Source organism: Apiospora phragmitis (assembly GCF_038363925.1).
Source record: "Apiospora phragmitis strain CBS 135458 chromosome Unknown utg000002l:1.0-5516284.0:1.0-5523493.0, whole genome shotgun sequence".
Classification (NCBI taxonomy): Eukaryota; Fungi; Ascomycota; class Sordariomycetes; order Amphisphaeriales; family Apiosporaceae; genus Apiospora; species Apiospora phragmitis.
In genome coordinates this window covers 3,689,836-3,714,126 of record NW_027117400.1, presented here as the reverse complement: position 1 = coordinate 3,714,126, position 24,291 = coordinate 3,689,836, and the positions used below count along the sequence as shown (strand labels likewise).

Below are 24,291 nucleotides of genomic sequence, written 5' to 3'. Positions count from 1 at the left end.
TTACTTCACACCCTCCAAACATAGTATCCCGCATAGCAAAAATATTAGTTATTCTTTCATCTCATCATACCTGTCAACAACAAGAACCCCTTGTGATTCTTCGGGTGACGATATACGTTCAGTAGGCCTTCCAACCATTCCATTGCAGTCGCGACATCGGCGCTGGCCTGCCGGAGCTGTTTCATCATTGCGCCTCCAACTCCTTATCGATTAACCCAGTCCAGGCGTCAAGACGTCAGCCTGCATTCCCGCGCGCGATATTGCCCGTAGCACAGCACATTAACGCGTCTCCCTATCAGTTCGGTGACCCCAACCAACTGCGAATTTTGCCTGAATCGTCGAAGCTGTTTGCAGGTTTGCTTGAACCCAGCCAACCACCAAAATGGCCCCCAATCACGAGGTGAAGGCGCGTATCGATCAATTGGCCGTCCCACCCCCAGCCGGCTCCCCTTATGGTGTCCCGGTTCCTGGTACCGAGACTGAAGGCCGCACTGCAATCTATCGTCATTGGCGCTTCAGAGACAGCCCCTTGCTCGAAACATTCGATCCCAATGTTCGCACGTTCCATGAACTCTTCCAGGACTCGGCACAGCGCTTCCCAGGTAACAGATGCCTGGGTACCCGCCCCTGGAACCCGGCCACCAAGATCTGGGAGAACAAGTACGTGTGGCAAACATATGAAGAAGTGGCAGAGCGATGCAAGAACTTCGGCTCCGGTATTCTCTCCCTGCACCGGAAAGCTGGCATAACTGCCGACAAGTTCGGAGTTGGGCTGTGGTGCCAAAACCGGGCTGAATGGCAGATTACTGGTGAGCGAGTCCTGTCCCAGTCTGATGGGGGTCCATCTTACGCACTGTAGGTTACTGACATACTCTAGACATTGCCTTGGCCGGCCAATCGCTGTATACTGTATCACTCTACGAAACTCTTGGCCCTGATGCGTCCGAGTATATCATCAAGCATGCCGAACTCGCCTGCATTGTTACTTCTTTGCCTCATATCCCGACCCTTCTCGCGGTTCTGCCCCGGCTTCCCGACTTGAAGCTTATCGTCTGCGTGGACCCTCTAGATGCCGGTGAACCAGAAGCCTACACCAAGTTGGCTCTGCTCAACAAAATCGCCGCCCAACATGGTGTCCAGATCTGGTCCATGGAGGGCGTTGAGGAAGCTGGCAAAAAGGCGGCACTCCCTACAGAGCTCCCAGTCCCGAAGATGTCCTCACGATCAACTACACATCCGGCACTACCGGTGACCCCAAAGGTGTTGTCCTGACACATAGAAACTGTTTGGCAGCCGTGAGCTCGTCACGTACCTCGGGCAACATGTCTCACAAGGATTCGTCTATGTCGTATCTACCATTGGCCCACATTTACGGGCGGATGGTCGACCAGTCGGCTTTTGCCGAAGGTGCCGCGTTGGGTTTCTTTCACGGAGATATGCTTGGCTTGGTGGACGACTTGAAGATCTTGAAGCCGTCGGGCTTCATTTCGGTGCCGCGCTTATACAATCGTATCGCTGCTGGCATTAAGGCGCAAACGGTGGAGGCAGATGGCTTCAAGGGCGCGCTCTCGCGCCGAGTCATTGATGCCAAGAAAGTCAGCATGAGGCTTCCACCCGGCCAGGCGTACAACACCCACCTTCTGTACGACCGGTTTTGGACACCCAAAGTCCGTGCGGCTGTCGGCCTGGACCGGGCCCACTCGATGGTTAGCGGCAGTGCCCCGTTGGACCCCGCCGTCCACGAGTTCTTGCGGGCTGCCTTCGGCAACTTCTTCACTCAGGGTTACGGTTTGACCGAGTCGTACGCGGTGGCATCCTTCCAACAGCGTGGCGACTTCAGCACAGGAAACATTGGCGCCCCCTGCTGCCTGTGTGGAAATCTGCTTGGAATCCATTCCCGACCTGGACTACCATGTCACTGACAGGCCTCTACCGAGGGGCGAGCTCTGCCTGAGAGGGCCTTGCATCTTCCGCGAGTATTACAAGAACGAAGAAGAAACCCAAAAAGCCAAAGACGCTGATGGGTGGTTCCATACTGGCGACGTTGCCGAGATTGACGACATGGGCCGCATCAAGATCATCGACCGCAAGAAGAACGTGCTCAAGCTTGCACATGGCGAATACGTCTCACCCGAACGCTTGGAGAACTCCTTGATGGCAAACTCAAATCTTATGACCATGGCATTCGTCCATGGCGACTCTACCCAGTCCACTCTGGTCGGTGTCTTCGGAGTTGACCCTGCCACCTTTGCACCGTTTGCCAGCAAGATTGTCAAGAATACAATCTCCCCCGATGATCTGGCGGCGGTGAAGGTTGCTTGCCAAGACCCAAGGGTGGTCAAGGCCTTTGTGAAGCATCTCGACGGTATTGCAAAGAAGGCCAAATTCAACGGGTATGAGCGGATAGTCAAGGCTGTGTTGGAGATTGAACCCTTCTCCATCGAGAACGGTCTCTTCACACACACGTAAGTCCCCTAAAACGATACCCCTCCATTTTTGACCTGAAAACAGTGCTAACGTCCTAGTAGTCTCAAACTTAAAAGACCCCAGACTTCCAAGAAGTACCGGGCCGAGATCGACCGCATGTATGCTGAGATCAATGCTGAGAACCCGATCAAAGCAAGACTGTAGGACTACCACTTGTATATATAAGAAGATTGTGGCAGGAAGGCTTTTTAGAATCTATTAAAATCTATTCCTTTTCGCTAAGTGTAATTGCTTAAATGAATTTAATTAAAGAAGTTTTTTACTAAATATTAAATATATTAAAAGTATAAATTATAATATAACTATAAATATAAATATATTATATTTAAATTATTTTAAATTATAATATAATTTAAAGTTTCTCTTTTAAAAATTTAATTTTTAAAAAGCTAGCGTGTTTTTTAAATAAACAACTTCGAATTTAAAATTACATCCCTTAGTTACCCTAGAGAGCCACCTACTACTACTGATTACGATGTGTAACCATGATGCGGACGACATCTGCAAACTTGGTCGACTTAACGGTAGACGACGACGACGATTTTAATAATGATGAGCAGCAGCGTATGCAGCGCGGATCATTAAATGGCAACTCCCCCGACGTGCGCCACATCTTTGGAAGCAACCACTTCCCGTCTCCCCGCGACGCGTCTCGACACGCGCCGCATCAGGAACAGCGTCCAGCGAAACGAAGGAGGACTGATGTTGACCCGAATTTGCAACTGAAGAGATGCCTAGAGACGCAAGTATTTCCACATATAGAACGGGCCCTTACCCAGCTACGCGCCTACGACTACAGCAACCAGGAGCGGAAGGAACTAGACGAGGCCATATTCGACAAGATCGTGAAGCAAGACAAGGCTTTCGAGCGTAATTATACTCAAAATCGCGGCCGCCTGTTCCCGGACTTCGAAGATCATGTACGAGTATCGGCAGAGCGTCTCGTACAAGAAGAACTTGAGGTTGGTCTGTGCCATTCGTTTGCATTGGGCCCGCGTACTGATCATATCACAGAGGAAAGCACCCGCGCTTTCGATCGTCCCCAAAGCCAATTGCGGCGTCGCGACAGCTTTCCTACCCTCGATCGAACAGGAAGAGCAACTAGCTGCAAACGGCCGGTCCTTCGGCGCCTCTGCTGAAGCCGGAGCCCACTCATATTACGATAACTACGCCAACGACAACCACGAACGGCTGGAAGCCTCGTCCGACATATATTACGAGCCCTCAGCACCGCTACAAAAGCCCAAGAAGGAACCAATCACCCCACAGAGAGTTCGAGCCCGGCTCAAGGCCAAGCAATGGCAGTCTGGCAAGGCGGTTGATCCTTTGAAGAAACCCAGTCCGGAGAAGCAGCATAATACGTGGTTTGGCTTGCGGGAGCGACCATACCTTCTGTTGGCCGAGAGAGAAGGTCTGCTTGGTTACCATGGGAAGCTGACAAGATTGCCCAGTCCCAGTCTTCCGGAGGAGCCACTCGTGGTTCATGTAGACTTTACCCAGCCCAGATCGAGTACGTCCAGAAAGTGGCCCGATCTCTTTTTGGCAGCCTTACGGCTTCATCACGGGATGCTCTGGAAGACCTACGCCACCTACTCAAGAAAGCCCGGAAGTATAAGCAGCTTAATCTGCTCTTTGAGGCCCACGGAGCTTCGTATATCTCCTTCGCGCCAGAGAGACCTCCGGACGTCCTGATGAACAGATCGACGGATGACCTAAGAAACTTCGTGACTGATCTTTACTTCCGCCGAGTAAATACATCGTCTTCGCAGGTCATGTCCATCCGTCGCGATGACACGGATACCCATGATGACTTCCGGCGCACTTCCGTAGTTCCATCTCTCCTGTACGCACGTGAGATCACAGGACGCCGACCTTTTGGTGCGGGTGCGATGCGAAGGTACGAGAACCTGCGGACTGCCTTCGCGGCGAATCGAGAGGACTCTTTCGAACCGCGCGTTGAGTGGACGAACTGCGCGGGAGACATCATGACTCTCAGCTGGATCTCTTCAAGAGACCGGTTCATCTGTGGCACTACCACTCATTCAGATTCCCATAACCAGCAATACAACAAACCCGGAAATCTCCTGCTAGGATCATCGAAAGGAACCTTGCGGGCGTTTCCGGATCACCGTATCCCGCGGCCGGTGGTGAGTACGGGTGATAACTCCTTGGAATCCATGATTGAGAGCCAAGACCCCTGGTTATACACATCCGTGGTGTCATCAGATTACGACATACACAATGATTTGGCTTTCACTTCGAGTTTCGACAAAACCGTCAAGGTCTGGAAGGTCCATGACGATTCCGTGGAAGCCGTGGATACATGGGGACATAGCGGCCGCGTCAATTTTGTTCTGGCCTCGAAACACAAAAAAAACGGTCAATATCCCTGATGTTGGCGATCGTGCGGTTAGGGTTAGCATGGTAGCTACAGGGGCTGATGTTGCAACAGACGCTGTACGCGTTTATAAATATGCGTGGACTCGAGGACAGGACGTGTTCATCATGCCTACGACTCATACTCTTGCACGAAAGTGCACGACGAAGATTATGTGCCTTCTAATAAGTGGGCTTATTTCCCGGCGGCCATCCGATGGGGTCTTGCGCCGGGAGTGCAACATCTACTCCTAATCGGATACTCGCCCAGAAGCCTGACGGATCATGAGGAGGATATACCCGAGGAGAAACAGAACAGCGGCGAGCTGTGCTTGTGGGATACGCTGGAGAAGCGACAGGTTAGCGTGAACAGCGCTGCCACCCAGAATGTCTTCGAAGTGGCATGGCACCCTTCGAAGAACTGTTTCGCGGCGGCCACGTCGAAAGGAGTCGGAATCGAAAGAATCGAAGGCGATGTCAAGACGCAAATTCGCATTTTCGAGGAGAACAGCGACGGTCAGTACACCTCTATAAAGGTACTGGACTGCCGAGCTATGGATATCAATGAGCTGATTATCAGGTTTGTATTTTGACGCCCTCTGTTTTGTATTGTATCGCTAACGTCCCGCACAGGCAAAATAGTTTTGCATATATGTATGTGGCCGCCGGCTGCACAGATGGCAACGTCTACGTCTGGGATTCGGCTGGCACTGACAGACCGATATGCGTCCTAACTCACGGCGAGCCCGTGGAGGAGCTCTTTGGGGATAGGGAGAGGGAGGACGTGGGTGTCAAATTCGTGGAGTGGGCTTCTACGACAGACCGACTATACACTGGCTCCTCGGACGGAGTAGTGAAGGTCTGGGATATCCGCCACGGGGGAGCCATCCTGGTAAGAGATCTTATCGAGTGCGCCGGGCCTATCACATTCGGCGCTTTTCCCCCTGATCAGACACAGCTTGCGGTGGGTGATGGCAGTGGTCGGGTCTACCTATTAAGTCTCGACGAGGGAGAAAGAGTAGAGGTAGATCCTATCGCGCCGGCGACGACGGGTCTCTGGAGCGTGCAGCTTTCTGGACAGCAGAAGAATATCCGTCGACCGCGGCCGTTCATACCGCACGCAGAGGTCCCGCCGCCACCCTTAGCGGATCCTTCGCATACCGAGGCGAAGGTGAACAGAAACCAATACCTCGAGCAACAAGTGTTACGCTTGCACCCTGACCCTACTATCGGCGTGGTCCAGGGCCCGAACTACGCGGCATGTGGCTTCTACCGCGCCGAGGCCCACGTGGACGGCGACCCGAGTCAGCCGCTCCTGGAGGAGGTCGAGCGCAAGCAGCAAGAGAGCGACAGTAACTTGTTGTTGGCACAGCAGCTAGGAGCTGAAAGACATCTAAGCATTGCCCGGCTAGGGGGTATTAGGCAGGACTACTCTTCCTTCGCAGCTACCCGTGAAGCTCATTGGCAAAATGGCTTATTAGACCTAAATATCGAGAAGCTCGAGGCAGAGAACAAGTCCGAACTCGACATGACGGAGCCGGACTTTGACTTGATGTACGAGGACGACGATGAAGCCGTTGAAGATCCCGTCGAGGACCCTGTATGAAGTATGCGAGCGAGCGAGCATTTCCCCATGAGGGAGCAGTATTTGTATTTGAGCGCAGATAATGACAGAGCGCATGCACGCAAGAGAATAGCCATTCAATACCCATACAGCATGGCGTGTAGTACAGCTACAGCCACTACAACTTTGACACCTTTGCTTTTATTACTTGATTTCCCCATTCCTATATCGAAGGACGATGTCGTCTACCTAAGACAAGAGGACAGGCATATCATCATATTGGAAGACACTCGTGGATGGATTAGCCAGGCATCAGGGGTCTAGTTCACGAGGTCACTAGCGAGCGGGCCGGCTTTGACTCGCGTGTCGTTGGGTGGACGCGAACTATCGTAGCGAAGAGGGATGATCGTTGTCGGTCTCAAATGATATAATCTATCCCAATGGAGTGCAACTACTTAACTTACTAAGCCCGATCTCGTGTGTCCTGGCGGGCGCCCAGAACTAGAAACGATGGAAGATATTATCGTAGTGTCTGCCGGGAAAGTCTAGAACGGCCTGGCCATAGATGAAATTTGAGGCGATACAAGTACAGTAAGTAGGTAGGTGATAATTTACGAAGTCAAGAAGTGTCCATAATAGGGCTGGGTTACTATAGAGTTCTATTTCATGATGGATTCACGACCGCCAAGAGACGAGGTGAAGAAGAAACAAGATGTCGCCGTGCCAGCTAACCGCGGCAAGGCGAGGCAAATTGCCTGGTTGCTGTGTAACAGAGAAGTAGGTGAAGTTGACAATCGTGATGACAAACGCCCAGACAGAAATCCCCCGTGGGTGAGTCGGGCCTATTGGCAAAGTGCACATGTATGGGGTCTGCCATCGGAACGCTTCGGCCTGCTGGTGGACATTCCACTTTCCTTTCTCACCTTATTTATCTGACCGAAAGATGTTCCCCAGACCGACCGACATGTGACGCGACAAGAGCCGGAAAGCGACCCTGGAGTATGTAGTCAAATCATCTCGGCCATTACGTAGTTGGTAGCTGCTCTCTCTCTCTCTCGCCATGGAGAAATGGGGATAGTCGGTTACTCGCAACTTACATAATAGCCCGTGATATGCGAGAGATACTCTTTCACCTCCTTGGGCCAATAATTCATCAAGTAGCGGTGGATGGACGATTGCTACTATAAGCAGTAGTAGTGCGGAGTAGCCCTGATCGACCAATATGTGCCTGAAATTGCCAATCATGAAAGCCTGCAGGAATTCCTGCAACTAGCCGAGCAGACTACCAACTACAACCTTAGTCAACAGACCCAGAATCCCTCCTACCCTGCCTAAACCTTGTGCCTTGTCCTGGGCAGAACTGGCCCACCCCCATCCATATTCCTACAAACTGTGTGGAGACCTGGAGAGCACAGTATCGTCTACTGTACCTGTGCCGTGCTGTACGTGTCCCCAGTTTATGCTTCTTGATGGGGCTTCTGCGGGGAGCTACGCGATTTCACTGACCGAACATGAACTGGCTGATGCCATGGCAAGTATTGGCATCATTATTTTGGTGGTAGTAGTCATGACTATCTCTCTCCGGGACCTATATCCATGTGCCCGTCGACTGCTTCGTCATGTCCGCCTCGACGATCGAGGAAACCATTGGACTTGCCTAGGTGCCTCGCCAACTAATACAATACGTGCTGTGCTGCCTCGTAAAACAATCCAGAGCTTATCAGCAATGACTGCTCGGTACCTCGTGAACCATGCGCCACAACGCCACTCCATGCTATGCTGTGCCGGGAAATCAAACCGAAAATACGACAGCGCATACTACGTCGCCCTGCCTGGGTATACAATTAGAAACTTGCCATCCCGTCCGTGTCTACTGAGGAGCCGGGAATGTAAAGCCAGGTGGGAACACGGGCATGCCGTTGGGGCCCGTGGCAAGTCCATAGGGGAACTGAGGTACGTCGGGGTCCTGTTTCATACCAAGGCCCTTGTCCTCGGGCCGGTCATCTCGGCGGTCCTTGTTGCGCCTCCAGCGCGCCAGATTCGTGTCATCATCATCACCTCCGCGGCTGGATTTGGGGCCATGGCGTCCCCTTTGTCCGTCTGCATCCGCCGGCTGATGGCCTTGCTGGACACTCCAGCTCCAATCTCAATGTCCGGTTCCTCGACGACCATTCCAGACTCGATGGGCCGGCCGCCACTGCCACCGTACTCTGCCGACAACATCCATTTACGATCGGCCTCGGTGAGCTTGTTGATCGGAATTACGCTGACGCCCGTCGAGTAGTCACTGCAGTCACGAGGACCAAATCCTACACCCCAGCGCGTCTTGGACAAGTTAGCTGCAGATCACCCAGCGGCACATGGCAACAATAGCCCTCTCCTCACTTACCCGGTATTGACTGCTCTCCATTGCCTCCTTGGCAGCAACTGCATCTCGGCGAGTCATCATCTTGACAAAAGCATGTCTCTTGTCCTTGTTTACGATACAAGTCTGGACTTGACCCTGCTGGCTGAAGAGGCTGCGGAGTTCGGCTTCCGAGCATCTGTATCAAGGTTGTTAGTCGGGTGCAAGAACGCCCAGGGATAGGGTCTTCAACTTACGTGACTCCACCAACAAAGAGTGTCCTGCTAAGAACTGTAAAATGTCAGTAAACTGCTGACCAACTACGCCTAACAAACAGCATACCTTTGATGTGTCCTGCAGGAATGCTTTGATCGAAATCAACCCACTTGACTTGGGGGTCCCGGTCAAAAGGAGGTTGCGGGCTGTGGCCGCGACGTGGGGGGCTTCGCTGCCGGTAATCCGGGCCTCGGCCTCGGCGGTCCTCCTCCATATGTCCGCGAGCCGGCGAATCATGGCCATAGCTGCCAAAAGTACGGTCATTACGTCCACGAGGTGAGTCACGGGCATTCCATCGCCTTGGCGACCGAGAGCGTGATCGGTTGTGATACCTGTTGTTGGGGGATCTCGCGCCATAATCAAAGCGGTCACGTGATTCATCTGGTCTGGGACCAGCTTGCGGCCATGCGCCTACACCACCGTACGGAGCTTGAGCAGGAGCTGCCGCTGCCATACCACCAGCAGGGGGCATGGCTTGCAAGCCGCCCTGCATCGTAGCTAAGAGGGCCGGGATCTTATCATGAGAAATGCCCTGATCAATCAAGAGCTTTATCAGCTGTACCTGCTGCGCAACGGCAGGGTCCAGGCCAGGCACAGGTGGTGCCATAGGGTTTGCAGGTGCACCGGGGAACCCATTGGGTTGACTACTTGCAGTCACAGGTACAGTAGGTACTTGTCTAGGCAGGGTAGCCTGCGGAGGATACGCAAATGGCATCACAGAGGGGTTTACAGGCGGCTGCGCTGCGGAGTACGGGAAGGCAGGAGGCTGGCCCTGAGTTAGGGGAAGGGACAGCGGTGGAGCTTGAACGCTCTGGGGTGCTGGCGCACTATACGAATGATCCGGCATGGGGAACCCGTTGTTGCTGGGGGGTACAGAGGTGTTCTGGCGGGCGATGTTCGCAAGTGCCTCCATAATGGCGTTGGGAGCCTCCGTGGTCGCCGGCTTGGGGTTGTTAGCTCCATTGAAGCCCGGCAGGCCTGGAAGACCGGGGCCAGGAGGAGGTGTGCCTACAGGAGTTGTCGACTCTTCTGTTCGATTTATACATGGTTAGATACCCAACGTCGACAAAGGGTATGATGGACTCCGCGTCTCAAGACGGTAATGGAACTGGGCAACATACTAAGTGTAGGCGTGTTAAGCTTCTGCTTGAATGACTCAATCAGGGACGGTGGGAAAGTCTGTCCTTTCTCCCAGATATCAACGAGCTTCTTAATTTTCTCCTGCAAAAACAAGTCAGACACGTACAAGTCATCAACGATTCGGACCCAGTCGCTAGATAGAGGCAGTAGATGCGAATAGCTTTCCGAGGTGACAAAACTCCTTTGTAGAGCAGGAAAGCAGAGGTGTCTCTACAACCAAGTCTGCTGCCGAAACTACGCGCGAGTTGCGACGGATGTATATATGAATAGCGTACCTTTTGTTCTGCTGGGGCGGACGAAAGAATGTCATTCATCAAGACGGGAATCAGTTCGGTTACTCTATGCACGCCGGCGGCGTAGGTCCCGTCTGTTGCGGAGCTATTGATGGGCTGGCCTTGTTGCTTGGCATGTTCAACCCAACGACGAGTTACAGCGTCTACGACGTACAGCACGCCTAGCTTGTGAGTTCCGGGTGTTTTCTTGAAGTGAGTAAAAATCTTCTGAATCAAGACAGACTCGGACTAGAAGTGGCGCGGGGAGGTCAGTAAATACAGTCTAGATAGACAGAGCATAGTGTCGAGATGACTTCTAGCAGAGGCATGACCAACCTGGACGTTATCGACGCATAGCGCTGTGAGGTTCTTGATCTGAGATCCAGAGACTCCAGGAGGCTTCAGGCCCAGCATGACATTCAAGCCAGCCTCAAGCTCTGCTACTGGTGACGACATGTTTATTTCCGTTGGAGCAACCAGGATATATAGTGGTGACTTTTGGTGTATGCACAGATTTGGACACGACTACCCGCAGTTGCTGAGGAATAGGCAAGTGACCAAAGTGCGACCAGGTGGGACGCTTCTATCCTCAACAATCACCAAGTACGAGAAGGGATTGCCCCTTGTGGTGGCTGACTAGGTAGTGAACTGAGGGTCGCGTTTTAATGCTACGGCCAGGTTTTCCAGTCAACAATTCAGACCTTTTCAGCGGATTGCGTTTCTGATGGAGATTTTAAGGTCAGATGTACAATGTCTTGAGTGAGTAGGATGGAATTGCGCTCTGGTGCAATGCGACGCAACACGATGTGATTCGCAGGTGGGAAAATGAATGAGGGAAGCTGGTGCCTCCGACGGCTGTTGAGATTTACGACCACGAGAGGAACGTGAGTGAAGTGCGCCCCGCGATCAGCGGGAAGCCTAGGTTGCCTTTTTTAATTCAGATATCAGTAGCAGTTGGGCCTTGCGACACCAGAGTGGTCGGGTCCTGGGTTATTCGGAGAAGGCTACTTTGTATATGGTGATGCTGAGTTGAGTTGGTCGGTTTTTGGGTGATGATGTTGGTAAGTTGGAGGAGAAAGGGTTGTTTCAACGTAGTCGCAGAAGAGGGAGAAAAGTCGCCGGGCTGCTGGGCTTTAGTGTGAGGTGTGCCTGTGCAGGATTTTCTAGGTAGGGGGGTGTCGGGAGGGGCCTTTCATTTTCCCTCGGCACTACACCTTTGAGAACCTCGGGAAAGTAAGCCTGAAGGTTTCGCTATGCCGCAGTTTTTCTACGAGACGGAACTGCCTGGGTCCGACCTAATAAGCTAAAGCACATCAGGCTTGAGTAGCCTACCTAAAAAGGTGGGTTGCACTTGTCCATTACATAATGCCTTCTAACCTACATGTACCTAGGTATCTACGTAATCTTCTCATTGAATGAAGCTGTGCCTACATCAAGATTGTATACCATGCTTTGACACTTCCAATTCCTTCTCTATCCTGAAGTGATGACCATATCTGGCTGCAACATCAGGCAAGGCATCAGGCAAGGCATCAGGCAAGGCATCAGGCAAGGCATCAGGCAAGGCATCAGGCAAGGCATCAGGCAAGGCATCAGGCAAGGCATCAGGCAAGGCATCAGGCAAGGCATCAGGCAAGGCATCAGGCAAGGCATCAGGCAAGGCATCAGGCAAGGCATCAGGCAAGGCATCAGGCAAGGCATCAGGCAAGGCATCAGGCAAGGCATCAGGCAAGGCATCAGGCAAGGCATCAGGCAAGGCATCAGGCAAGGCATCAGGCAAGGCATCAGGCAAGGCATCAGGCAAGGCATCAGGCAAGGCATCAGGCAAGGCATCAGGCAAGGCATCAGGCAAGGCATCAGGCAAGGCATCAGGCAAGGCATCAGGCAAGGCATCAGGCAAGGCATCAGGCAAGGCATCAGGCAAGGCATCAGGCAAGGCATCAGGCAAGGCATCAGGCAAGGCATCAGGCAAGGCATCAGGCAAGGCATCAGGCAAGGCATCAGGCAAGGCATCTTCTCTTATTAAAAAAAAAAAGAGAGAGAAAAAAAAGGAGAAAGAACAGCTGAATGGATCCTTGTCCGACGCCGGACTTTCCCCTGGCGTCCGCCCACAACTGAAGAACTTCGGAAGACTGCCCGGGTTTGAGCTTTTTGGGGCACGCCGCACAACATTACTGCGCTTGCACCTTTTCAGCCCCAGCCCCAGCCCAAGCCCTCGGGGATATTTGATGGTTAACATCTTAGTAGGATTGCGCTACTTATTAGGGACGATCGATTGGGCTGAGAACACCTACATAGTAACCGAAAGTATCTGCATCGATGGTGTTTAATCGTGGTTGAAGATCTTCTCTATCTATTTCTCTTTTTGTCCACATGCAGACATGCAATGCATCCTGGCATTCAATGGTACAACGATAAGAGCGAGTGAACGCGAGGCCAGTGCTCTCAGACAAGACGATTCCCAATATCTTAAAATAAAACGGGAAAAAAGGAAAATGTAATACATACACATACATATCAAACTCCAGCACGCCGTAGGAAGCATTGACTTTGCACTCTTTCAAAACTCCAGTCTCGTTACACGCAAGACGGAGCTCAACCCCAAGTTGCTTGTTGTGCTGTCACCTACCGCAATTGACGTCAGTCCAAGCTGGCTTGCCCGGCAGCAGCGTCGGAAAAAAGGTGGTTTCTTCGGGTTTAGCAGCGTCCAGTGTGATTTGAGAATGCCTAATGGGGTTATTCAGTGGGGAATTGGGGAGAGCAATACATAGCCGTGGGCAAATGGCGTTCACTGGCTCCGGTGAGCCGTACAAGTCCCAACGAGGCGGACCCGACGCTGTGTGAGAAGGGAAAAAATAGAGCTAACTGCCAGGAAGGTGAAGCCAACTTTTTTTTCTTCCTTTCTCTTACACGACACGTAGGTACAAGTACCTCGCTCTCATTGCAAAACCCGACCAATTGCCAATCCATTCCCGATTGCGGATCCCTGACATCTTCGGACCCATTGCTGTTCTGAGGTATTTCCTGAAATTTCGTCAGCCAACTCTTCACTTCTTGTATTCAGTCGTCCATTCCTTTCTGATACCCCATCTTGAACCTCATCTCCTTCACTCGCAAACATCACATCACAACATGGCTGCTGCTCTGAGACTAGGCTCTGCCGCTCTGCGAGCTTCTACTAGAGCTCCCACTTTCACAGCTCGCCATGCTGCTTTCACCGCGGCGCGATGCTATTCTTCCAAGACCCAGGTATGAAAAGATTCCGCGGCCCGTCAAGCTCCCAACCTTTGCCATTGGATGTTCTAACAACCTGCTATAGACCTTGAAGGAGCGCTTCGCTGAGCTTCTGCCCGAGAAGATCGAGGAGATCAAGACCCTGCGCAAGTAGGTCGACCCCGTTTACGGATTACTCTTTTGTGTGGAGTTTTGAAAATAACATATAGCTATAGGGAGCATGGCTCAAAGGTCATTGACAAGGTCACTCTCGACCAGGTCTACGGTGGTGCTCGAGGCATCAAGGCCCTCGTTTGGGAGGGTTCGGTTCTCGACTCCGAAGAGGGTATCCGCTTCCGCGGCAAGACTATCCCCGAGTGCCAGGAGCTTCTCCCCAAGGCTCCCGGTGGCAAGGAGCCTCTGCCCGAAGGTAATTAACATCCACCGCTGCTTCTAGATGACATTGGCTAAATCCCGTCTCCAGGTCTTTTCTGGCTTCTCCTGACTGGCGAGGTCCCTACTGAGCAGCAGGTCCGCGACCTCTCTGCCGAGTGGGCCGCCCGATCCGACATCCCCAAGTTCGTCGAGGAGCTCATCGACCGCTGCCCTACCGACCTTCACCCCATGGCTCAGTTCTCCCTCGCTGTCACCGCTCTCGAGCACACCTCCTCGTTCGCCAAGGCTTACGCCAAGGGCATAAACAAGAAGGATTACTGGGGTTACACCTTCGAGGACTCGATGGACCTGATTGCCAAGCTGCCTACCATTGCCGCTCGCATCTACCAGAACGTCTTCAAGGGTGGAAAGGTCGCCCCTGTCCAGAAGGACAAGGATTACTCCTTCAACTTCGCCAACCAGCTCGGATTCGGCGAGAACACCGACTTCATTGAGCTGATGCGTCTTTATCTTACCATCCACACTGATCACGAAGGTGGTAACGTCAGCGCTCACACCACTCACCTGGTTGGCAGTGCGCTCAGCTCCCCCTTCCTGTCTCTGTCCGCTGGTCTGAACGGTCTGGCTGGTCCCCTCCACGGTCTCGCCAACCAGGAAGTCCTCAACTGGCTTACCGAGATGAAGAAGAGCGTTGGCGATGACCTGAGCGACAAGGCTATCACTGACTACCTCTGGTCTACTCTCAACTCTGGCCGCGTTGTTCCCGGCTACGGCCACGCTGTCCTGCGTAAGACGGATCCCCGTTACATGGCCCAGCGTGTCTTCGCTCAGGAGAAGATGCCCAACGACCCCATGTTCCAGCTTGTCAGCCAGGTCTACAAGATCGCCCCCAAGGTCCTTACTGAGCACGGCAAGACCAAGAACCCCTACCTAACGTCGATGCCCACTCCGGTGTCCTCCTACAGTACTACGGTCTGACCGAGGCCAACTACTACACTGTGCTCTTCGGTGTCTCGCGTGCCATTGGTGTCCTTCCCCAGCTCATCATTGACCGCGCTGTCGGTGCTCCTATCGAGCGCCCCAAGTCCTTCTCCACCGAGAAGTGGATCGAGCTTGCCAAGAAGGCGTAAATGACGAGCAGCGCTTGATTCTAGGAGTTTTTGTCTTGTCCGAGTAGCATAAACGGGTAGAGTGGGCTGTCACAAAAGGCAGATGCCGTATCATATGGAGGTGTTAGAGGGCTTCTGATGATACCACAAAAAGCTGCATTTGTACAATAATTTCCATGTTTACGTTTTATGTAGCCTCTATCAGATGTGATGATTTCTTGTGCAATAAGTGCGACTCACCTGTGGAATTAAACAGGCTTGACTAAGCTATGCAAAACTACGAAATTTAGTTCAACCCTATCATTTGAGACTGCTAACAAGTCCTGTGCTCACTCAACCCAGACCGACCCCGTTGCGACATACGCAGGTGGAGTGCGGCGCTTATTAGGGTGTATTCGTATTAGCTCATCTATCATCCGGGCAGATTCATACTCATGGGCTGGGACGGGAGATAGATCCATGAGCTTGGCCATGACCCAAGATCTGGCTGACAAAGGTTCCGTGCTTCCTGGCCTCCTGGCAGAAAGTTTCAAAAATAAGCCAGCAGCAGTCAGCAAGCGAGACACGACGGGTTAGGGGTCAGACAACAGTCAATGGGAACGATATCAACACAATCTACAACGTGGGGGCCAATGCTGCACAGTCAGACCGGAGTAGTCGGGGCATTTGTTTGGGGGTTTGATAAACCTCCGTGAATTGTAAGAACGGCGGAGTGTTCGGGGCATATAAAAGCTGCAAACAAATAATGAGGATGACCGGCGGATTGAAGTCAGGGTACGTGGACGGAGTCCGTATATTTCGGTGTTGGGTGGCGTTTTCCCCAAATACCCCCCCCCCTATGGACTTTGGGATCAGCAAAGGGACAGAACATGCAGAGCCACAAGAAAGAAAGGCTGAGTGGGTCGCTGGTTCTGTCGGTTTATTGCTTTTCTTGGCTTTGTTGAGAGTGAGAAGGAACGCCCCGAGTGACAGAAGATGGGCCAAAAGCTGGACCCGAGTGGGATAGCGCAGGAGATAGTGGGCAAGAACCGGCGGTGGCTGGCCTTGTCCCGGACGGGGTCGTTTACATAATCGTGGTGTTGATTGGGCAGAAGCCAGTTGAGCCAGCTGCACAGACGAAAGATTGAGAGGGTGCGTAAGATTGAGAGAGTGAAGTTGAGAGGAATAACCCCAGCGGAAGAGACCCCGGAGTGTGTGTAGGGTGTAGCATCAAAGTCAAAGCAATTGAGCAATCAACGTATCCTTTTTATGGCTTGCCCTCTAAACGTCTCCCGTGTTCCCCCGGCGTCTGCTCTGTCCCGTCTGTTTTCTGTCTCTTTAATACCATCTCTCTCTCTCTACTCCCACCCGAACTCAATCCGTTAGGATCACGAAACTTCTAAGCATCAGCTGCAGATTAAGGTAGGTTAGGTGCGAATCCGAACAATTGGCAATTGACGCTCGGCGCTTATTAACCTCGGGCTTGCTTGCGTTTTTTTGTCATGCCGACCTGGGACTTGGCTCTTACACGTGCTGCTGCCGGTGTACAGTAAGATGCTGGAGCACCCTCGGCCGATATTGCCCGAAACCCGCCGGCCTTGACAGTGGCAGTTCCCCTAGTGCGGAGTCCATCATCCCATGCTGACATCCATCTCTTCCGAGCAGGTAATTGAAACCATACACAAAACCCGCTCTCTGAGGCATCACTCGATTGTTTTGGTTCTATCCAACTCTCTCCCGACACCCGTCTTCATCCACCTTCCCGCGAAGAAGCACCCGACTGCCTTGGTCAGGCCCCCTTTTGAAGCCCAAAACCCGCCATGTCCGCCGCCGCAAGCGTCATGCCTTCCGCGACGGAGAAGAAGGTCGAGAAGAAGCCCGTCAAGTTCTCCAACTTACTCTTGGGTGCCGGTCTCAACATGTTCGAGGTCACCACTCTTGGTCAGCCTTTGGAGGTCGTCAAGACCACCATGGCCTCCCACCGTGGTGACACCTTCGGCCAGGCCCTCGGCCGTGTTTGGGGTCGTGGTGGTGTCTTTGGCTGTACGTAATAACAAGATCGACAATATCTCCGCCCCGTGCTTCCCTGCCACGTTGCGGGATTACGATCGTGTGAGCAAGCGCTAATATTATCTTTTCGTCGTTTAGTCTACCAAGGTCTGATTCCATGGGCCTGGATCGAGGCCTCGACCAAGGGCGCCGTGCTCTTGTTCGTTGCATCCGAGGCCGAGTACTACGCTCGCGCCGCTGGTGCCAACGACTTCGGCAGTGGTATCCTCGGTGGTATCACTGGCGGTGTGGCTTAGGCATACGCCACCATGGGTTTCTGCACTTGCATGAAGACCGTTGAGATCACTCAGCACAAGATGGCGGCCGCTGGTGTGAAGCCCACCAGCACCTTCACCACCTTCGCCAACATCTACCGAAAGGAGGGCATTCGCGGTATCAACAAGGGTGTGAACGCCGTGGCCATTCGCCAGATGACCAACTGGGGTTCCCGCTTCGGTCTGTCCCGTCTCGCTGAGCAGGGCATTCGCCGTGTCACCGGTAAGGAGCACGGCGAGAAGTTGAGCGCTGTCGAGAAGATCACGGCCTCTGCCCTCGGTGGTGGTCTGTCTGCCTGGAACCAGCCCATCGAGGTCATCCGTGTCGAGATGCAGAGCAAGAAGGAGGATCCCAACCGTCCCAAGAAGATGACGGTTGGCAACACGTTCCGGTACATCTACAAGAACGATGGTATCAAGGGTTTGTACCGCGGAGTGGCTCCGCGTATTGGTTTGGGCGTTTGGCAAACGGTTTGCATGGTCGCCATGGGTGATATGTAAGTCAAGTCCCCTGAGTTGCTCCTCTTTACGGTGGAGTCTTTTTTCGTTCCTCATACTGCCATCATCATCACCACGAGCTGCATGATACAAGTAACACATCGCTAACAATGACGCGAACAGGGCCAAGACCTACGTTGAGAAGTTGACCGGTGACAAGGTCACTGCTAAGCATTAGGCGGCGTTTTACGGATATCGGTTGTGATTTGTTTTCTGGGACTTGGCCCTTGAGGAGAAATGGATCACGACGCATTCCATGAGGGATATCATTGATTATAGACGCGTATGCTGTGCTGTTCCGACATGCCAGTTGTTTGTTTCCTGTTTTTTCCCTTCACTGTTGCTCCGACCTGCTTACTAAACTGGCTTTTTTTTGCCGAAAGGAGATTTAAGCCGCCAAAAGATTTAATAGAAATAACACAAGATTAAGCGTGGTGGAATACATCCACCATAGCGGTCACCGGCATTCTCCCTGCTCAGCTCTTCTCCAGTTGTTATGTTATAGGGGAGTCCACTTCACCCGCCATGTTTGTTCCACCGTACGAGGTCCGCATCAGCCGTGAGGCCCGACCCGTTAGGTTCTCCAGGTTTCATCTCTCTGGCATGGTCTGGGGAACCTGCAGGGTCGGCGCTGGGGCGAGAGGAACCCACATATGACCATTAGTGCCTGGGCTTCGTGTCAGGTATTTGCTCTCGGTTACGGCCTGTTGTTAAACAGGTGCTGTGGCGTGATGCCCGCCAGGCTCAAGCTCCCTATGAAGTATTGGACTTATCGTATCGTTATATTGCTCTAATCGTCCGAGAGACCGTTTCACCGTCAGTTCTCGCCGATGGCACCAGAGCTTCGTCGGTATTATGTGAGGTGACGTCGATATCGTCCAGCATGTCTTGTGTAGTAGTTTGTGATTCGTCGTCTATTCGCTCTCGACAGAGTGAAGCTTGAACCCGCCTTCAACGGGTAGGATGTGTCCATTTGTACGCAACCTTTATTTACACAAATGCGCGACGGAGGCTTCTCCGTTCTGGTTGGTATTGGCTGGCTAGTTCGCCGCCACGTCAGATGAGTCCATAAGTGCATCCATCTACCCACTTGCCTCGCTGCATGTTCGGAATCTGGGCCGGTCTCCACACTCCATATGGACAAAGATGCTAGTTAGTCATGTAGATGGGATCTCGGTATAAGCGCTGTGCATTGTGTTGATGGTTGGGTTGTTGGCTGCTCGACTGAGCAAAGGTATTTGGTCAGCCAGTGAATAAGTTCCTACTTGTTATGAAGTTCCATGTTCTGCCTGCTAAATGTCAAGGGAGCAGAAGTACATACCGAAGTATACTTAAAGGTCGCTTTGACAAAGACCTTGACAGCATGCATCGATTTTGTGTAGTCGATCGTAAACGGATTCTAAGCTCATATTGGATCAGGAGTCCGTCCAAGCGACTGGACTGGATCGTTTCTTCTCACATATATGTCAACGCACCGTGGCGATGAACACGAGTACAGCATAGTATGCTTCCGCAGCTCCATACCGAGCGAGGATAGCTGAGTATCACATCCAGCTAATAGCAGATACCACCAGAGGGAGTGTTTCTCTGGAGCCGAGGGTTTCCAGGGGAGACAATCGCCTGCTCCTGACCTCAGGGTACAGCTGTCTTCAAACCAACACACCGTCTACTATTCGTAGTGAGCATAAATCGATACTCAAGGGCTAGCCGCTCAGTTGATCCCTCGCCAGAGGAGATCGCGGATGTTGTTGCCGTCTCTCCAGACTTGTCGATGCAGATGGTGGTGCGTTTATTGGATCAGGTGAGATATGGTCTGGATTCTGCGGGTATTATATCAACATTCGGAATCCAACGAAATACAGTTGCCTAATAGTTCAAATACTGCATTTCGTGTCCCGGAGCATGTTGGCCCACCTACTACATGTTGTAAAAGATATTGGTCCCTCTTTTAGCAGAGGGCGAAGTAGAATTACAAGACGCATGCACGATGTGAGAAAACGTCACGGCCAGGGACGAGATTAGACAACAGGCATTTCTGTACCCCGGGCTCAAGCTACGCCTTCTGATGCCAATAAGACGTTATATTACCATGAGTGTGACAACACCCGTTTCGGCGACAGGTACGCTGGATGGATCATGGACATGACCAATCAACATAGTTAGACCTATATACTGGCCAGGATATTGGGTCTCATCGTGTATATCATCATATAATTCCAACGAGCACATGTTCCGTTAAAGCTGCCTGCTTGGCAAGTCCTCGTAGGCGACACCTACACGTCTGAAGTACAGTGGCACGTCTCTTGATATTGTTCATATAGGCACTTAGATTCGACTTCATGTGCACTAATGCTGGATACACCTCCTACTGGGAACACGTTCACAATTGATCTAGTAAGCGGCATCGTATAGGGTAGGGTTTTCACTATATTCCTTCGGAAGACTCGTAGCCCTTGCCTTGGCAGGAGTTACTTTCGTCTCATACCCAGGCAAATACAACATGACTGTAGACCTATCACAAGTTACATAGGACCACACAGTTTCGGATATGCCAATTGAACATTCGAATTCAAAATCTCTTATTTCGTCTGAGGCTAAACGAACCGAACACTCGAAACGCCGGAAAAAGAAAACCAAAAAACTAACAGTGCTGTCAATTACAAGTCCTCTAAGCCGAAATCGACTTATACCTATACTTGTCGTGCGTACTACAGTATATCGCCTTCAAGTGTTATCAAATCAACGGTTCGATTTCCGTACAGCTATTGTCTCCTTTTCATACTTCAACAACGGGCCGATATGATAGCCAAGGAACGGAACATACACCGCGAACGGGCAAAAGCTCAGATGCAATGAAACATACATGTTATGTAAGCATACGGTTCACCAAAGCGTGCTCGTAACTTCGAACAAACAGGGGAGATTGCCATTACAAGTTCACCTGATACAAAATTGCTTGGCGATGTTCTAACTATCATGCTTTTATTAAGGCCACCGCCGGTCCCTTACAACTACCTAATTATCATTTCCGACAGGACAGTCGCAGGCAACCCAAGCCAAGCCAACTAAGTAAGAAAGAGTTAAAGTAGAAATAACAAAAGAAAGGGAAAAGAGCGGTAAGTACTGAACAGAAGAGAAGAGCTTAGCGAAGAAACCTGGAGTCGTACTGCGCGATGCAGCCAAGAAGGGATTCGGGCGACTCCCGGATGTGAGCCTGTGTCGTAACGCACGATCACCGCCAAGCAGATGGGAGTAAGCACAGGATCGACGGTACCGAAAGATTGAGTGCATCACATAAGCCCTGCCGGCCGGCAGATATACTCCTTCCCTCTTCCCACTGCACAAGTCATCAAAACGGGCGAGGAGTGATTCGGTGTTACCCGGCCTGCCCTGACGCTATGTACATCTAGCTAGCAGATACAGAAGCAGATAGACCAACAACCAACTACACGTTATCTATAAATGTAGGGTTTGAAGGGCAGATAGACATAGGCAGGAAGCCGCCTGGGCATTAAGCCGGGTGTCTCTGATAAGAGGCCAGACGCCCGGAGCGTGACAATCATTGCTGCTTACAGCGTCGGACCAATTAAGGAAGTAGTCACACTTACGCAAACCGCCAACGTCGGACAAAGACGCAAGGCTACACATGTTGCGCATATATGTACGGAGTATGTACAAACTTAACTCTCCCCCACCACGCGACGAAGATGCCAAGAGAAGGATGTCTCGGACTGGTTGTTCTACCCTCCTTGTGCCGCCCAGGCTGGAAGAGCGCCAAGCATCGCAGCGCGGCACACCATCACAGCACAGCAGTGCATAGGCCTGGAGGAGAGGATGCCCTACAGAGGGCGCAGCATGATATTGAGTTTCTGCCAAGGCGCAATAGTCTGCCCCTCTACGGAGTACTGGCGGACAGGAATGTCGAGGGCGGCCAAGAGGTCACACGGCCAAGGCAAGGCGCCCAACGGGATAGACTCGGTGCGTGCGCCGCCTCTCACCAACCAACCACCCGGGCAGAGGCTTTGGGTAGGCGACGTAATATGCACGCGCCAGTCGGTCAGTACCTAACTGAGGACCTTCTTGGAGCATCGCGCGTTGGTTGGTGCTGTAGTCCAGGGGGACAGGGGAGAGCCGCCGGCGCCGCAATAAAATACGTCAAGTTGCGCGGAGGCGGAGCCTGCAAATGCCAAGATAGGGAGACTGTATGGGACAACTCGGGGGAAATACTTGGGGAAAGGCGACGATCGTTATCTGGCAAGCAGTCTTGGCCCCAATACTTGGCCTCAATAATCGCGCTTGCAGTGAAGCCCGAGCTTTTCGGACTTGGCAAGAGGGCATCGATCGCATCACATTATTGCGCAGCGCGGAAGCGAGAACGTAATCATCCAAGATTTTCGCAAAGCTTGTGAAGCTTGAACGGCACAGGTAATGCCTGGAAAGATGACGGGTCACATTGAAGTGAGCTAATACGATAGCGACGCACTCTGCTTGCTCTCACATGTCTCTCCACGCCGTCGGCAGCATCCGCGGCGACAGTCATAGCATGGACACGAAGATGAACATGAACATGGATTTCATTTCCGCCCCAGATTCTGTCCATCGGTCGGTTAATCGGGTCTTTCACAACTGTATCATGCGCAATACGCCCTCACGAGCCCATGCGCCCTCCATGCGTCTGCAACCAATTTCCTTTCTAGAGCCGCCACCGTCCTTCAGACGGCGCCAATAACGTCATTCGCTGTAGGGCTGAGGCTGTCTTCAATTCACCGGACTCGGGGATACCGATTGTACGCATCTGGGAGGACGTGACTGGCTGGGCCTGGACCGACTTCTTCGCTGCATGTGGCCAGAAGCAGCACATCTTTTCGAGAAAAACCTTAAGACTGGATAACTCTCTCGCCTCAATATGCATGGCCGAAGCTACTAGAGATCCCGCACTTACGGTTATCGGAATACTTTAGATCTACAAGAGATGAGATGCAGATACTAGATCAGAGAAGAACCTTGATGAACGAGTGCAAATATCGGAACAGAACAGACTTCAGGATAGCAGACATCTCTAAACCTTATCCTGCAGATTGAGCGTGAAAAGCGTGGGGGAGAGAGAGATGAAGGGTCGGCAATGAAAACTAGGGTTGAATTCATTTGAATCGGAAACACCAAGGCTAAATAAAGGAAGCAGTTGACAGATGACAGAATGGACAAACATTGATGACCGTTGTCGCAGGTGATGACTGATTGCTGCCCATAAACAAAACATGTTTACCTACTTACCAACGGGCAGCCACCGATGTTTCGACGTCGCTTAGTTGCCAAATAAGCTTCAGATGGGGTTTCAGAAACTGTAGGAAGGTCTACCCTGCCATTAGCAACGCTCTGGGATTAGACATCCCGGGCTGACGGCCGAGGTTGTTATTGTTCTCATTCAGGGGAAGGCCCGCGATCTTTTGGATGCCATGGGAACTTCTCACCGCATAGAAAAAGGAGATCGTCGACGAGTTGACTATAGCTACTTGAATGGGGCTTTATTGAAAGGGAGGGTTCGATCATTGTCAGATATGGAGGGCGGTGAGCAGAAAATCGCGCGGACGATCCGGCTGTAGACATCCCACATCACTCTTCAACGCATTTCAATTATCAGTGTAAGTAAGAAAGGGTGGATGCCAAGCTTTCTTATCGTGGGTGGGCGTAATATCCGAACCATATGCAAAGGCACTCCATACTAAGGTACAACGTAGTACGGAGAGCGTACGGGCTCTTCCATACGCGCCCCTCCAATGAATGCGCGTGAAGGAAAGCCCAACGTTCAGCAGGCGTGGAGACGCGCGCGCGGTGAGGCGGAAAAAGGGTGACAAGGGGCCTGCTGGCTAGGGCCGAGGCACGCTCGACCTGGACCCAGTGCCGAAAGTCCGATTGCCGTCCGCGCTGACAACACTTCGGTGACGAGGATGGCATCCGTGGGGATGCAAGCACGGTCATTGTACATACATAGAAGGCTGTGGAATGTTGCAAAATAGGCAGATAGGGCCAGATGTAGGGCGATCGGAACATGCGGCTGGAGCTTTTTGGGTGGACGGGCAATAGCGAGTAAATCCCGCGCAATGCCCGTGAAACCAGCGAGCAAGGCGAAATTTCCGGCTGATAGAGTGTCTAGCCGTGCTAGCGTCGAAAAAAACCAAAAAAAACCAAAAAAACCGAGAGAGATGCCACTCGGAGATCCCTGCCAGTTTAATAAAGGAAGTCCCTTCCCTTAATATTTCATTATTTAGGGCCGATATGATTGGGTTATGAAAGAATGGGGCCTTGTGGGGTG

At 52.1% G+C, this 24,291-nt stretch overlaps 7 protein-coding genes across 7 annotated transcripts; 5 read left to right on the top strand and 2 right to left on the bottom strand.

Annotated features, from left to right (window-relative positions):
- Window positions 1-382: 382 nt before the first annotated feature.
- On the top strand, window positions 383-2,631 carry PG994_001935 (AMP-binding enzyme; the record flags this gene model as incomplete). Its single annotated transcript, XM_066853344.1, has 5 exons — window positions 383-809; window positions 878-1,145; window positions 1,205-1,870; window positions 1,926-2,465; window positions 2,529-2,631. The coding sequence occupies 5 exons, from the start codon at window positions 383-385 to the stop codon at window positions 2,629-2,631; spliced, it is 2,004 nt and encodes a 667-aa protein (XP_066721485.1).
- A 341-nt stretch (window positions 2,632-2,972) lies between these two features.
- On the top strand, window positions 2,973-6,469 carry PG994_001934 (uncharacterized protein; the record flags this gene model as incomplete). The annotated part of the gene is given in 5 exon segments (XM_066853343.1): window positions 2,973-3,407; window positions 3,424-3,898; window positions 3,988-4,866; window positions 5,023-5,443; window positions 5,506-6,469. The coding sequence occupies 5 exon segments, from the start codon at window positions 2,973-2,975 to the stop codon at window positions 6,467-6,469; spliced, it is 3,174 nt and encodes a 1,057-aa protein (XP_066721484.1).
- A 1,828-nt stretch (window positions 6,470-8,297) lies between these two features.
- Window positions 8,298-10,915, bottom strand: PG994_001933 (uncharacterized protein; the record flags this gene model as incomplete). The annotated part of the gene is given in 8 exon segments (XM_066853342.1): window positions 8,298-8,393; window positions 8,405-8,752; window positions 8,817-8,970; window positions 9,029-9,062; window positions 9,114-10,076; window positions 10,169-10,268; window positions 10,463-10,708; window positions 10,796-10,915. 8 exon segments carry the CDS (start codon window positions 10,913-10,915, stop codon window positions 8,298-8,300), a joined length of 2,061 nt encoding a protein of 686 aa, XP_066721483.1.
- Window positions 10,916-11,891: 976 nt separating this feature from the next.
- On the bottom strand, window positions 11,892-12,631 carry PG994_001932 (uncharacterized protein; the record flags this gene model as incomplete). The annotated part of the gene is made up of 2 exons (XM_066853341.1): window positions 11,892-12,475; window positions 12,544-12,631. 2 exons carry the CDS (start codon window positions 12,629-12,631, stop codon window positions 11,892-11,894), a joined length of 672 nt encoding a protein of 223 aa, XP_066721482.1.
- Window positions 12,632-13,591: 960 nt separating this feature from the next.
- PG994_001931 (citrate synthase-like protein) lies at window positions 13,592-15,198 on the top strand (the record flags this gene model as incomplete). The annotated part of the gene is given in 5 exon segments (XM_066853340.1): window positions 13,592-13,708; window positions 13,779-13,843; window positions 13,909-14,102; window positions 14,157-15,019; window positions 15,034-15,198. The coding sequence occupies 5 exon segments, from the start codon at window positions 13,592-13,594 to the stop codon at window positions 15,196-15,198; spliced, it is 1,404 nt and encodes a 467-aa protein (XP_066721481.1).
- A 1,778-nt stretch (window positions 15,199-16,976) lies between these two features.
- On the top strand, window positions 16,977-17,462 carry PG994_001930 (Citrate/oxoglutarate carrier protein; the record flags this gene model as incomplete). The annotated part of the gene is made up of 2 exons (XM_066853339.1): window positions 16,977-17,199; window positions 17,305-17,462. The coding sequence occupies 2 exons, from the start codon at window positions 16,977-16,979 to the stop codon at window positions 17,460-17,462; spliced, it is 381 nt and encodes a 126-aa protein (XP_066721480.1).
- Window positions 17,463-17,474: 12 nt separating this feature from the next.
- PG994_001929 (mitochondrial carrier domain-containing protein) lies at window positions 17,475-18,156 on the top strand (the record flags this gene model as incomplete). The annotated part of the gene is made up of 2 exons (XM_066853338.1): window positions 17,475-17,977; window positions 18,102-18,156. The coding sequence occupies 2 exons, from the start codon at window positions 17,475-17,477 to the stop codon at window positions 18,154-18,156; spliced, it is 558 nt and encodes a 185-aa protein (XP_066721479.1).
- Between the last annotated feature and the right edge of the window lie 6,135 nt (window positions 18,157-24,291).